This window comes from Eremothecium gossypii, chromosome VI (assembly GCF_000091025.4).
Source record: "Eremothecium gossypii ATCC 10895 chromosome VI, complete sequence".
Lineage (NCBI taxonomy): Eukaryota > Fungi > Ascomycota > Saccharomycetes > Saccharomycetales > Saccharomycetaceae > Eremothecium > Eremothecium gossypii.
The window spans coordinates 1,821,951-1,836,693 of NC_005787.5; the positions used below are offsets into that span (position 1 = coordinate 1,821,951).

The following is a 14,743-nucleotide window of genomic DNA, read 5'->3' on the forward strand; positions in this document are numbered from 1 at the left end:
TTCTTCACAACCTTTGCAATATCTCTGGTAGTATAGCCTTGGAAGTCGAATTGATCTGAGCAATATGGTTTTCCATAGATTAGAACTCCGATCTATCACTTTCCGTCGCGTTGCTACAAGTCACAGATAGTATTACTATAGCAACAATGCTGCTGTTGCAGGTAATAAGTGGTTTGAAAAGTGCCGAGAAATCATTATGCGCTAACTTTTATCAAGTCATTCGCGTATAATATTGATATCCAAACTGATAACTATCTTGGCGATATTAAGTTGGCACATTACGCAAAGATACCACCCGTTCCAATATTTCGGGGTCAGCTTTTAATGATTCTTATACAGATCTTTGTGAATCTTGGCGTTATTAATTGGCAACTTCATAATATTGAGAACTATTGCGATCCTTAACAGCGGTTTAAGTTTACATGCCCAGGAATCAGAAAATACGTCAATACTTCTTTCATGTGAGATTCTATTGATCCAAAGAGAATTTCTGAACATTTCTATCCTATAATGAAATGGTGCTGGTTAATTGTGGCGTGTGAAGGATTGTTCTTCGGACTATGGAAAAAGCTCAGTCTCATGTCTGAAATATACCTTATCCTGACCGGTTTAGTAGAATTATTTAATAATGGGATGATTATTGCTGTTTCTTCCTATACTTTTCAGTATAATACTTCTGGTCTTTGTGTGGGTTTCATTAATATGCTTTACATGAGAAGATACTATCTTATATGGGAGAAATTTAATGAAAATGTGCCCAAATTTTATTATTTGCAGGTCTTGCTTACACTCAGTTTTAGTGCATTAATGTGATTTGAGTTGAAAGAGGATACCTCGAGCTGAATCAGGCCATGTTCCTAGATAAAATTTGTCTGAAGTTTTACAAGTTGGTCCTTTCTTAGCTTCAAAAGCTTGACTCAGGCGGAGCCAATACAGAGTCAAACATTCGAGATAGCCATGAAAGCTATCTACTAACAACAGAGCACTTAACATCAAATATTCTCAAGGTGCCGGAATGGATGAAAAAAGTCGTCACTGCCTCACCCTTGAGGCTGTAAAACTTTAGAGTTCCATTTTACGAGTAATATGGAATAAACTTTAAGAAGTTTATCTTTGGTTTCAAAGACCCGCTTAAGCTCTATCAGTTATATGGAGCACCCTCTATGAAGAAAAAGTGAGCGTCTTGGAAATACATGTGTACACGGCGATTATAGCCATAACTTCCTCTCAGCAAGAAATAGTTATATAATCAATCCTCCATGAGATCACAGTAGACAGTTCTCTAAATAAAAAAAATGTTAACTAAGCTTAAATTTATTTAAGATAACGCAAAATATTTTTTCGCTACTGAAAAGATTATATCGGCTATTCTGCGAGCGATATGATAGAGAGTGGTGCCATCATGTTTATCCAATACCGATAAACATCATGAAGACGAGTAAAAACACCTCTATAAACCAAATTAAGTATAATATTACGCAACTGGACGGTTAATCTTGCTCCTTAAAAATGCTTTTATCAACCGTATCTTTTTAGTCTATAATTTGCATGTGGTAGAGTCCGTATATCGTTTATTTGTGTATCATAGCATATCTTGAATTCACAACAAATGAGAAAATTTTTAAACACCATTCCCCTGGCGACATAGACTAAACATGCTAAATGACCATTTTTAAAATCAAATTTCTGTAAAAATCTCATAAGAGACTCTACGTAACTCACATTAAAGACCTATTGTGGATACCATTCATGAATAGATTCTTGGGAAATTATTCCTATCCTGAAGACTCCTCCTTTATCCATCCGCAAGCAGGCTCATGCCATGCTACACCACTCTTGTTATATATATTATCGCTCATTCATGGGTATCCATCCAGCTATGTTTCTCAATCAAAGAAAGATACAACACTACTATGACAAACTTTCTATACCTCGTAACTGCATTCATTTCGTTCGCTTCGGTTGCGTTGACTGCACAGAGTGAGAAAGAGGCAGCAGCAGAATTAAGATCTTTAATGTCCAAAGAGAAGACTTCTTTTCTGAACACAATCACCGCCACTGATGGTAGGCCTTTCAGCCTTGTGCACTACCATGTATCTACTGACAGGTGTGAAGGAATGGAGAAAACGGGTGAGCCTATTTTGATTGTAGTAGACAAGTCACCCCAAAGTCATTCCATTAGAAACAACGGGCCGGCATCCTTTTCCATAAATGATAACTCAATTCAGTACAAGATGAACGGTGTGCGCAGTACGTTCTATGGGTCTTTTGAAGAGCAGCAACCAACCGATGAGCTAAAAAAATGCTTCCTAAGTGTTCATCCAGATTCACAGGCGTTGATCCCCGGTTTTAACCCCAAGTTACCTACTCGCTTCTATAAGCTTAAAATATCAGGTATTTTCAATGTTCCGGGCGCAGCAACCAATGGATACCACGGTGCAGTCTCACCAAGCCTCTACGCTGCGGCAGTGCCGGCTTAAACACTTTAGAGGTTTCTTCTCTTAAGCTATTATCTATAAAGACATACGTATAACTATTATGGTAAAAAGTTTTTCAAAATGAAAAAAAAAAAAAAACATGCGCAAGGAGCTAATGAGCCACCATTGAAGATAAAGATACGCAAAAATTTTCCAAATTACTTTCTACATATGGGATTATTAGGGATTTGGGCAACATATTTGAATGGTTTAGAATTGATCAAATTACTGAATGAGGCACTTATTGTATTGTATTTCTATATGAGTTCTGCATTCAGCAACATATTTCTGAATAAGGTGCATGATATCTGAAATTTTCTTAATCCGAGAAAACAGTTACAGATGTTTGTATTTTGCAAAGAAAGAGCTGTAGAAATTTCCACATAATCCTTAATGGGTCATTTCTTGCGTATTCACTTTATGGTTGCCGTATAATTTATTTATTAAAATTATAGAGTGCATTGAAATGAGTTAATAAATCCTATCAGTTCCTTGTACAAAATTCCAACATTACTGAGGAGCACGTAGCATTATTTTACCTGATAAATGAATCGTAAATCCTTTTTCTGATATTTTAGTGAAATATTAGCATAGGACTGTTAAACCGCTTTATAAATTCAGAAACAATTAAACCTGCCGTTACGTAACTAATACGGGGTGTGGTAATCAACTGGAAGTCGTAATCACCTGGCGGCAAATATGTACATTTTATATAGACAAATAGGAATTACATTCGCATTACTACGTAGTAAGTCGCAACTTATCTATTAGTGCTGTATATCGACTTTTTTGGAGGTGAAGTAAATCATACCTCCGATATCCACGCGGCTATGATTAGGCTGACTCCCTGACATGACTTTACCTGATTTTCATGAATGTTAAGGGGCTAAATCTGCTATAACTCCATTAATACTTGCCGCAATAATCCCTGCAACCTTCAATTGCATCCACTAGACTCAGGCAACCATGCCAGAGGTTCTCATCTTCCTCAATCTGAAAATCTTTTAGTACAATTCGAGCTTATTTAATCGAATATCCTATCATTCAGTTTCTAGGCAGGTTCTGCCGCTTAATCTACCAGCATGGAAATACACAGCTTGCATAGTACAATTTACTTCTAAAATATTCTGGTGATTATCCTTCCATATGAAACAATTTGTGTCGAAGATAATGTAACCGCCCTGATACGTATAATAATTCCTTCAAGCCATACAATGACTATATAACGCCTTCATCACATATGAATGAGTTCTGCCTATTGGCACTCAATAGCAACAATGAAGTCGATTTTTTCATTAGTTACATGTTTTTTGGCACTAGTTACTTCGGCTTTCGCGCAAGCGTCGCAGGAGGAACAACAAGCAGCAGTGCAACTCAGGAAATTAATTAAAGACGAAAGTTCTTTCCAGTTGACAACAATCAATCAAAACGGTACTCCATATGGTATTAGAATGTACTATATTTCTCCCGACAGATGTGAGGGAGTAGAGCATGACGGCCAGCCCATTTTTTTGATGGTCGACACGACACTACAACAAGTAAACGCTAAAAACAATAACAACGTGTCTTTCTCAGTTGCGTCTATATCGATTGAAGACCCCATGAAAGCACCTCGTGCAAACTTCGCGGGTGAGCTCGAAGTACTCCAGCCCATTCCAGCCTTGCAGAAGTGCTTTGCAGACGTGCATCCTGATGCTAAACCTTGGATACCTAGCGGCCCTAGCCCCGTAAAGTTCTACCGCTTTAAAATCAAGTCAATATATTATGTCGCTGCGAAAGCTGGGTATAATGGATACATTGATCCAGCGCTATATGCCAATGCTAACTAAGAACATACACTATGCTTTATTATGACTGATATTTAAAAAAAATAAATAATGAGAGCTACGGGATTTGAACCCGCGCATCCGTAGATATCAGAGGGTTTACAACCTAAATCTGACGCCTTAACCACTCGGCCAAACTCTCTTATATGAGTGTGTATAAAAGGCGCGCCATACGTACGAGCAGGTTGGCCACGTGAACTGGCTGCCCAGGGTCAGAGCTGTATCCGCGAGTATCCCAAAACCCGTACAGTACGAAATACCCGCGCCACTTCCGCGGCAATGCCAGATAACACTCGCCACGGTGATTGTTATAGTAGGTTTGCACGTAAGTTATGCGCCATATGCCTTAGAGGAGTTGGGAAGATTCATAAATGATGGTTCCTAGATTGTAGTTATTGACTTTCTAGCATGTGAGTGGATGTCACTTGCAATCTCCAGCAACAAAGCGTACCGGCCTGCTACGTATTCTTTGTAGTCAATCATTGCCCTTGGTGAATACTTGTCGCTATACATATGCTGGGTTGCTGCGCAAGCGAGGCTTACAGCGCGGCTTGGCACGATGGGCACGTGACTTGTCACGGTGAACAAAGTAGGGGCCAAGCCCTCTCCTCAATTACGTCAGCGCAGAACAATGACGTATATCCGTATAAAGTGCGCAGAACAGCATAACAGCGCGGCAAAAGGAGGGGCGCAGCGATCGGTGCTGCATATAACCGCGGGCTGCTAAAATTGGGTATTTTGATCCGCCAGAAATAGCTTTCTGGCACTGCGCGGGTTTGAAGCCGCAGCGGCGCAACCTGTATATAAGCGACAGCCGGTCCTATACTTTTGTATCGTGTGCTCCGTCATCAGCAAGCATTGTACAGCAATTCCAGCACCACGCAACAAGACAGAATGAAGTTTATTTCCAGCATGCTCCTAGGCGCCGCCGCTCTTGCGAATGTCGCTCTTGCTGACTCTGAAGAGTTTAACTTTCTAGGCTTGAGATCTGGATCCAAGTTCCACTTCTCCTCCGTTCACGCCGACAACGGTGCTTTGAAGCTTGGCGGCAAGGGTGAGGCTTTGTCTGCTGTGATCACGGACAATGGAAAGTTGAGACTCTCGGACGGTAAGTACGCTGTTGTGACGGCTAGTGGCCCAATTATTGAGGGGTCCGAGCAGGATGCCTCGACCGGGTTCTCTGTTGCAGAGGGCTACTTGAAGTACGCTGGTAACTCTGCATTTGTACCTATTTCTGTCGGCGATAGCTACGAACTCTCTGTCCGTCCAATGGACCCTTCGGATATCGCGATCAGCATCCGCGCCCAGTCCAAGACAAACGTTGGCGCGGCGATTCCAGACTTTCTAGCAAACCTTTAAGATAGACATGCAAGCTGGACCTAAATAAAAATTAAGTTAAAAAAAATAATTTTATACTTGCACTCTGAGGCTAAGTGAAACGGCATCTTTACGTAACTAGAAAATTCTCCGAGGCTCCTATAGCCTTAGAGAAGGGAACCACAGGACCCAATGAGCCTTTTAATAAACAACATACTACAATAATGTTTGCATAGTAATCAAAAGTACAATATGAATGTCGACAAAGCGCCCCACAACTATTATCGGTGGGTATGGGTGGTAATGAGGAGAAGGCTTTACCTATATAGTAAAACAACTACCGTACTACGACGGAAAATATATGGTATATTCTAAAGTGAACCAATCAGCAGCGGTGGTGGTCTAGCAAAGTAGAGACCGGAATTAAAAAAATTAGGGATCGTAAACTTATGACAGTATACCAATGGAAAAAAAAGCTGTTTATAACAGATGTACCATCTCTCAGAATATACTGAAAGTATTTCCTAATCGGTATTCCTTAGCAATCTGCAGGTCATGTTGGATATATTCCGTATAACTTTGCACATCATCCATATGGACGATTTCACTGAGTAATTTAGGGAGGTTGTCTGCGGGATTGTATCTGCGACCTGCAATGAAACTGTATCGTAACGCAATTGTTCAGGTGTATGGGTGTACACGGAAATATCACGTGATAGTCATTAGTGAAAGGGCTACAGGCCATTATCAATTAACAATAATAAACCTGCTCGGCGCTGATAACAAACACTGAACATTGCGCCGCATGGGTCTTAAAAAATTACGATTAGCTATGAAACGAATTTATGGAATTAAACCAGCGACAATACTAAAGTATTTTAAGATAGAAAGCATTGACTGGCAAGTTTCGCCGTTGTACGAGCAAAAATTTTTGCCTATACGTAGACCCTAAGAAATGTCTCTGCAGCAGGCATTATAGGAGACTCTTACTGTGGCTTTCGTAAAAAGTCAGCTACGCACCCTTACATTTAAGTTTCTGCGATCATTTCTGTGGAGCCCTTGTTGTCTTCTCTCCATGATTGCAGAATTTTTAACGTGTATACTTGCAACTTGGACATCCAAAAAGTCATGTGGAACAACTAAGTTCCTTGTAGCGCGTGCCTAAAGATGGAATACAAACATATTTGGTTTACATTGGGGCTCCTTACCGCGTTTCATTGAAGCTGGAGAAGATCCAAAACATAGTTCGAACAGTTAATTCAGTGAAATTAACTGTAATTAAGACACTAAACACAGTCACTTATGCGTGGTGTCTTTACTACTCAAAATTGGCCTGGAAACCACAACTTCTCAGCGGCAGTGGCGCGAGCATTCAAGAACGATTCTTATGCAAAAGAGATGCATAAGAATCCTAACGTGTTTAAAGTTTCACGGAAGTAATATATTGCTACAACACTATGTGAGCAGAGTTGCAAGTTCACTTAATTTTCGCCGGGGAAAAAGATCATAGTGCAAATCAATAGGGCAGTCTTTATCTCGGTACTCTTATGAAGATGCACGGAAAATTCAATACTGTTTGAAGTGATTTTATCGTCGCCATTTGTTATCTATTTTTTGGCAGGACTCTTTAACTCCGATTCCCGGCTACATTACATAATCATTATCGCGGATGACTACTTCCTAATACGTAGAAGTCAGATATTAAAGAAGCCACCGGCCGTTTTGTTAAATTTTTCTAAGAAGAGCCAATCCTACGAGAGGATTATCGAGTTAGTTTTTTTTATCAGTTGAGTCACCGATAAAAAACCGTGTAAGAGCTGTAGATTGACTGCTGCAGTCTACATACTCAGAGCGAATACTGGCTGCCGCCACAGTTAGTTAGCAATGACCAAAGTTATCAGCAGCCATTATTAGCGCTTATCATGCTCGCTTAGAAAAGCTAACAGTCATGTAACGGCTTTCAACGGTTTTACTTGGCACTATACAACTTTTTATATGGATAGAGAGAGATATGAATGGATATATATATGCAGCTTTAAGTAAACATAAATTTCAAGGTAGCTATCAATGGAGCTTAACCTTGCTCGAAGAAGGTAAGCATGGAGAAGTTGTCGGGAGAATTTAAAGGGTCTCCTCCGTACTTCAATGAAGACAAGGATAGCAGCTCGCTATCACCAAGTTTACCTAGTCAAGACGATAAAAAGTACAAATACAATGTTTCTGCAGACGCACAAGAGACCAAAGAGGTCCTGACTGAGGATCAATTGATATATATCACTACTCGAATGGGCTATGAACACGCTACAGATCTCGAGCATATCCCTGAATCAGTAAGATACCTAGAGTCCAAGCTTGCGGACTTGGATGTCGAAAAGTGCTGTGAAATTATTGATGTACATATCAAGGAGCACGATCAGGACCCAAATTTAAGTACTGAGGATTGGAATGATCTAGTTCGTTTCTCTAAGAGAGATTTTGACCCCAAAAATCCGCAGCAGGTGTTTGAACTTAAAGTTGTTGCAGCTATCTTTCATTATTATTCGCCATACGTGGAAGTGAGGGCGGTCGCAAGCCCTGTGGATGATCCGACCATTCCAGTAGAGACTTTCCGTGCTTATTTCTTGGCGACTCTTTGGGTGGTTATCGGTAGTGGTTTCAACATGTTTTTTGCGCAGAGGCAGCCAGCAATCAGTCTTGGAGTATTTGCCGTGCAAATGCTGGTATATCCATGTGCAGTTTTGTGGGTGCGCGTGATGCCATGCTGGGGTTTCAAAGTCTTTGGTCGCAGAATTGCGCTCAACATTGAGTCTCAGTGGAGTGAGAAGGAGCAGATGTTTGTGACACTGCTGTACAGTATCACCAATGGCGCATTCTACTCTGAATATAATATTGTAACACAGCAAATTCACTACAAAAGCCCTATGTCATATGCATATCAATTTCTACTATCATTTTCACTTCAGTTCTTGGGGTTTGGATTAGCTGGAATCATGAGAAGATATGTCGTGTATCCATCAATTGCCCTTTGGCCATCCAGTATGACTACTATAGCCCTAAACAAGGCACTACTAAGCTCCGACCACTCGAATGGTATTGGTAGAAAAAAAATGTTTTACATTACTGCGACGGCCATATTTGTATACAATTGGTTTCCGACATACCTTTTCGAAGCCTTGAGTACCTTTAACTGGATGACTTGGATAAAGCCAGATAACTTCAGTCTTGCAACTGTCACCGGTGGGATTAATGGCGTGGGACTGAACCCAATTTCGACTTTCGATTGGACGAACATTGGAACGAGCAGCCTTTACCTCCCGTTCAGAGTAACACTGACTACGTATTTGGGAGGCCTACTTGCAGCACTAGTCACTCTTGGCGTCTATTATATGAATTACAGAGAATGCCAGTTTCTTCCAATATTCACGCAAAGCTTATATAATAACAGAGCAACATCGTACCGGGTAGAAGAAATACTGACTGAAGATCGAAAGCTCGACGAGCAGAAGTTCCAGAAATATGGATTTCCATACTATACTGCAGGTAACATTGTGGCATATGGGTGTTTTATGTGCGTTTACACCGCTCTTGTAGTGACATCCATTCTGCAGCAGGGGGCATTTTATGGACGGGTGTATAAAACTTGGATCCTAGATTTATGGTCGCTGAGAAAGCCGAGCTCATGGCGTGCAGTGTTCAGTAATGATAAGCACGTGCTAGACGATTTCCACGATTCACACAGTCGGATGATGAGGAAATACAAAGAGGTACCTGAATGGTGGTACATGACTATATTCATAGTTTCAATTGTAATTGGAATCATTGTGGTGAAAGTATTCAAAACAAATACACCTGTGTGGGGATTATTTCTAGCAGTAGCTTTAAATTTTGTTCTGTTACTTCCAATCACGTTACTACAAGCGACGCGCGGTGTTACTATAGGACTGAACCTGTTGCTGCAGATGATAAGTGGCCTGGCACTACCGGGAAATCCCTATGCTCTAATGTTTATCAAGGCCTTTGGGTATAATATTGATGGCCAAGCTGATAACTATCTTGGCAATATGAAGTTGGCACATTACGCAAAGATACCACCCGTTCCACTATTTCGGGGACAGCTTTTAATGGTTCTGATACAGATCTTTGTGAATCTTGGCGTTATCAATTGGCAACTTCATAATATTGAGAACTATTGCGATCCTAAGCAGCGGTTCAAGTTTACGTGTCCGGGAATTAGAACATACTTCAATGCTTCTGTTATGTGGGGTGCTATTGGGCCAAAGAGAATTTTTGAACATGTCTATCCTATCATGAAATGGTGCTGGTTAATTGGGGCGTGCGTAGGATTGTTCTTCGGACTATGGAAAAAGCTCAGTATCATGTACAAAAAGATACCCTACCCTGACCGGTTTAGTCCGGTAATATTTATCATTGGAATGCTTTCTTTTGGTCCTCCCTACAATTTGCAGTATACTACCTCTGGTCTCTATGTGGGCTTCATTTCTATGTGTTACATGAAAAGATACCACCTTCGCGTATGGGAAAGATATAACTATGTCGTTGCTGCTGGTATCTCCTGTGGTTTAGTGTTTTCTGCTATCGTGATGTTCTTCACCGTTCAATGGAAGGGTGTCGAAATATCATGGTGGGGGAATACGGTTTCATATGCGGGTCTTGATTACGCTCGGGTACCGCTTCTCAATGTGACTGAAACAGAGAGAGGATACTTTGGACCAGAACTTGGCCAAATTCCTGGGTAGCATAAGCGTGTCCTCTTACACACTGTTCCTGCCTCGTGTCAATGCTGTAATTTGATATGGCTTCATATTTATTTTTGGATGTCCTTAATTAAACGTTAAATTTGCACATATATTGGGTACAGCTCCTGTTTCTGTATCGATATGGATGCCTTAATGAAAATATCTATTAAATAATGCCCGTTTCTTCAGCTGTATCTCTGAAGAACGCCGAAGTGAAGTTAGTTACTTTGCTAGATACCCGTACGAAAATGGAAAACGGGTACTATAATCACAGCACTACCTTGCATTGATGACTGGACTAGAAGACATACATATTACAACTCTACTACGCAGTTTTCAGGTCCAGTGTCCCATAGTGTATGGGTGTACCGATATTGCTGGGGTAGGAATAGAGATGGATCATTTATTACGAGCGGAGGAAACCGGCAGCTATCGGCGGCTTCAAAGGAGGAGGGTTTCCTTAAATGAATTTTTAGACATGCAACCCCTAATTGCTGCACTTCGGAATAGTGTTTCCTTCTATGATACTATCCTAATCTGGTAGTTTTGTGCCGTAGGTCAAAACTAGGGCGATCCACTCATAGGTCCCGGAAGTCAATCTGCGTTGGAATGAATTTTAGGAGTGGATGTGCGAATATCTCTGGGAAAACAGCACTCTGCTTCTGTAGGCGGTCCCCAAATACAGATGAGATCGCACTGCAAAGCATGGGTTCTCAGCGCTTAGACATCCAAACTTAACCAGCAGGCAGGCAGGTACTTAAACTACTCACTTCCCAACTCTCGAAGCGATTTTTTACTAGTTGTAAGGATACGAGGTAGCATGTGTTTCTACTTTGTTAAAGCTCCTCTGTTCAGCGTGCCCGAGCAGCAATGTGTATTTCTCGCGATCTTATGTAGTGTATATAGCATTATTTTGTCAGCCCACAAGGCTGACGGTGGAAAGTATAAAGCTGCAACAGACTCCCATAACAAAATCGCTTTGTACTACGGATACAAAGAGTATCATGCTTGATAAGAATCTTATGCAGTTTGATGTAACCAAAATGTAACAAATGCAGAACAGTATGGAAAGCAATCTTACCACAGTAGCGAATAGCAGTCCCACAAGTACGTAAGCGTACAGTCCAGACTTGCCAGAAACTTCACTTAGAACCGAGGCCGGGTATGCAATGATAAACAAGAATACTTGCAAAAGTAAGTGAATGAATAAGATGCCAGCAACAGCCATCTTGATGATTTTTAGGTTATGAACCACTCTAGCGCGTTTCAGGGAAAAAGACTCGTTCTCTAACATAGCATCATTGTCGGGCTCATCGAAATAAGCTCCCAAAGACAACTCCATTGCTCTCTCTTCAGCCAGCACATATTTGCAGATCAGTATGAAGTTTGCAGCTACCGGAACCCAAGCTACAATCGAGTACAATACACAGGCCTCCCAAATAAAATATTTTGCAATAGCATCCAGAGACCAAGACTTAACTGATGGAAAGAAGTTTAATAAGCAACCACTAACATATAGTAACTCTGGATCAAATATTATCAGGTATATTGAACATAGTGCCAAAGCTGTGAACTTCCATCCATTCATCAGGCGCCCAGCCGGCGCTATGGTCTGTGCCATTAACTCAAAAGAATAGCAATTGAGGATTGCATAATTTTTGAGGTTAGCAAGGAGCTTCTCCGAATCTTCCTCTTTGAATAGTTGCACGGCTCTGGCCAAAACGCAGTTACAGAAAGCAACATGGCAGACGTAGCAGAATAGCCAGCATATGGCCGTTCTGTACCGGTATCGTTTCAGAGCAGTATCGTTTACTGCATCAACCTTATGCCCTTCGATGGAGGTCTTGCTCTCTGTATCGCGCAGCATCTCAGCGACTACGTGGCAGCGGGCTAGCGTAAATAGTGGATTCAGCCGGCAGTTTTTATGGCGAACGAGGGGTGACTGCTGCGCCAGGAAACGCACGATGGTGCCGGTGCACGAATGGCTGCAGGTCCGCCTCTCCAAGTCTTTCTCGTTGGTGCTTGGCCGGAGCCCCCAGACGTGTACGCAGGCACCCCACCACAAGACCTCAGAGAAGGGAGCCAGCATGGCGATCCGGACAATTACTCCGGCGCGCGCACTCCGGATAAACTAGTTGTGCGGGTTTGGCATGAGGCAGCGTGGCACGTCTGCTATTTAATACCTGAACCGGTATATAATAGACTACTATCATGAGATTTTCCGTCACTGAAAGTACCGTTTACGGGGGATGGCATGGGCCGTGGTAGCGCGATGACACGGCGGTCTGCCATAACTGTTTGGTTTCGGTGTATGGAGGGACAACCCCGGACAAGGCCTGCGCCGTCTATCCTGGGCACTGTGCCTCCAGATGGAGAGTAGTCTCCACAGAGAGCTCCGTACAGGCAGCTTATCAGATTTTGACGCAGTGGGGTTCCTAAATCCAGACGCGCACGGTGCCCTATGGCGTCCGGGTGCATTCACCGTAGGACAGCCGGACAAGGGGCAGAGGATAAGAAGCGGCGGTAGATATAGGCACGTCACGCTGGATGGAGAGACAGGCTTCCAAAAATGTATAGCTGTAGAGTGTAGTAAGCAAGGACATAGACAGTCCCGGAAATTCTATTACCTCTGAAAATCTAATGAATGCATTAATATCTAAATCTATAATGATACAAACCTTTAAATCTTGAAGATGAATATGAAGTTTTCCAATCTTCATCTCGTGGGAGTCGGCAAGTTCCGACCAAAACACAGTAACAGAAAGCAGCATGGCTGACGTAGCAGAATAGCCAGCATACGGTTGCACTGTTTTTCAAATAAATTATTGAATTACAGTGTTAACCAATAAATGATGTTAAAATTATTATTATTATTATTATTATACCATTCTGCTACGTAACTGGATCAGTCTTTCGATCATTGTCCAATATTACCACTGCTGTATCATATAGATATTGATCATGATTCAACGTGATTCTTCTGACAGTATTAACAATTATGAATTTTTGGCTATCGCTCTGTGCGGAGTCAAGGAACAAACTTTCTGTGCGTCACTTTACGTGTGCGTCTCGAAGATAAGAGACACATCGCACTCCAAAAGCTTGGAGGGAGAAGTGTAACGGATACGCCTGTGATGGACAAGCGATGGACACAAAGGATATGTGCTGGCCAGCGGTTGGCTAACACTATAAAAGGGGCAGGCGCGGTGATAGCTGCTCCTGGTTGTAGTACGGTAAGCCACTAGCAAAGAAATATGAGAATCTCCCAACTTGCAGCTTTAACTGGATTGTTCTTCAGCAGTGTCTGGGCCAGTGATTACTCTTATTGCGTTGGTTACATCCTCTCTCTTGGGGAGAGCTACGAAGTTGCTCAACATCTCTGCCGGTAATGATGAACTGCGAATGAATCAGTGGCACTCCAACAAATATGTAGGAACTGAAACAGCTATATAGTTTAATTACTAGAAAATACTATACTTTATGACATAAGATTTTCCGGGCGGAAAGTGCTGTTTGCGGTTCAAGATTAACTAGGTGCAGCGAGGCTACGAAAAAACATCTTGTCGGTCTGGAATAGCGTGCAGTTTATGGGGCCGTTAGCGAAGACTGCGGGGGATGGCGTGGGCCGTGACAACGCAATGATACGGCGGTCTGCCATAACGGTTTGGTTTCTCTGTATGGAGGGACAACCCCGGACAAGGCCTGCGCCGTCTATCCTGCGCGCTTGTGCCTACAGATGCAGTGTAGTGTCTCCCTAGAGAGCTCCGCACAGGATGCTTCTCAGATTTTGACGCAGGGCACTCCTGTCGGCGGCTAGTTTTCCGGGCAGTGTATTCGTGGGCAGAGGATAGAGCAGTGGCGTGCAACAGGCAGAGGATGGAGGCCGGGCAGAGGGTACAGGCGGCAGGTGCAGGCAGAAGCAGCTGCGCGCAGCAGGCAGAAAGAGGACAGTTGCAGAGGCAGGACGCGTGAGGGAGATCGCGCGGGCGTGGAGGCGCGCAGCAGGCGGGTCTCTCAGCGGTGTGGTGTATGGGTCTCTCAGCGGTGTGGTGTATGGGTCTCTCAGCGGTGTGGTGTATGGGTCTCTCAGCGGTGTGGTGTATGGGTCTCTCAGCGGTGTGGTGTATGGGTCTCTCAGCGGTGTGGTGTATGGGTCTCTCAGCGGTGTGGTGTATGGGTCTCTCAACGGTGTGGTGTATGGGTCTCTCAGCGGTGTGGTGTATGGGTCTCTCAGCGGTGTGGTGTATGGGTCTCTCAGCGGTGTGGTGTATGGGTCTCTCAGCGGTGTGGTGTATGGGTCTCTCAGCGGTGTGGTGTATGGGTCTCTCAGCGGTGTGGTGTATGGGTCTCTCAGCGGTGTGGTGTA

General features: G+C 42.7%; 5 protein-coding genes and 1 non-coding gene across 6 annotated transcripts, besides 2 other annotated features; 4 read left to right on the forward strand and 2 right to left on the reverse strand.

The window, feature by feature from the left end:
* Window positions 1-1,817: 1,817 nt before the first annotated feature.
* AGOS_AFR754W (AFR754Wp) lies at window positions 1,818-2,480 on the forward strand (the record flags this gene model as incomplete). The annotated part of the gene is made up of 1 exon (NM_001355349.1): window positions 1,818-2,480. The coding sequence occupies one exon, from the start codon at window positions 1,818-1,820 to the stop codon at window positions 2,478-2,480; it is 663 nt and encodes a 220-aa protein (NP_001342290.1).
* A 1,241-nt stretch (window positions 2,481-3,721) lies between these two features.
* AGOS_AFR755W (AFR755Wp) lies at window positions 3,722-4,306 on the forward strand (the record flags this gene model as incomplete). The annotated part of the gene is made up of 1 exon (NM_001355350.1): window positions 3,722-4,306. The coding sequence occupies one exon, from the start codon at window positions 3,722-3,724 to the stop codon at window positions 4,304-4,306; it is 585 nt and encodes a 194-aa protein (NP_001342291.1).
* Window positions 4,307-4,355: 49 nt separating this feature from the next.
* AGOS_t9174 lies at window positions 4,356-4,445 on the reverse strand. Its single transcript is given in 2 exon segments — window positions 4,356-4,399; window positions 4,409-4,445. It is a non-coding gene; the product is annotated as a tRNA-Leu (tRNA).
* Window positions 4,446-5,197: 752 nt separating this feature from the next.
* On the forward strand, window positions 5,198-5,662 carry AGOS_AFR756W (AFR756Wp; the record flags this gene model as incomplete). The annotated part of the gene is made up of 1 exon (NM_001355351.1): window positions 5,198-5,662. The coding sequence occupies one exon, from the start codon at window positions 5,198-5,200 to the stop codon at window positions 5,660-5,662; it is 465 nt and encodes a 154-aa protein (NP_001342292.1).
* Window positions 5,663-7,719: 2,057 nt separating this feature from the next.
* On the forward strand, window positions 7,720-10,377 carry AGOS_AFR757W (AFR757Wp; the record flags this gene model as incomplete). Its single annotated transcript, NM_001355352.1, has 1 exon — window positions 7,720-10,377. The coding sequence occupies one exon, from the start codon at window positions 7,720-7,722 to the stop codon at window positions 10,375-10,377; it is 2,658 nt and encodes an 885-aa protein (NP_001342293.1).
* A 916-nt stretch (window positions 10,378-11,293) lies between these two features.
* On the reverse strand, window positions 11,294-12,466 carry AGOS_AFR758C (AFR758Cp; the record flags this gene model as incomplete). The annotated part of the gene is made up of 1 exon (NM_001355353.1): window positions 11,294-12,466. One exon carries the CDS (start codon window positions 12,464-12,466, stop codon window positions 11,294-11,296), a length of 1,173 nt encoding a protein of 390 aa, NP_001342294.1.
* An 83-nt stretch (window positions 12,467-12,549) lies between these two features.
* Window positions 12,550-14,333: a telomere (Chromosome VI right subtelomeric sequence. Shares some sequence similarity with other subtelomeric regions.).
* Window positions 14,334-14,743: a telomere (Chromosome VI right end terminal telomere repeat. Composed of approximately 20 copies of a 24 base repeat unit, and occasionally sequence varients of this repeat.).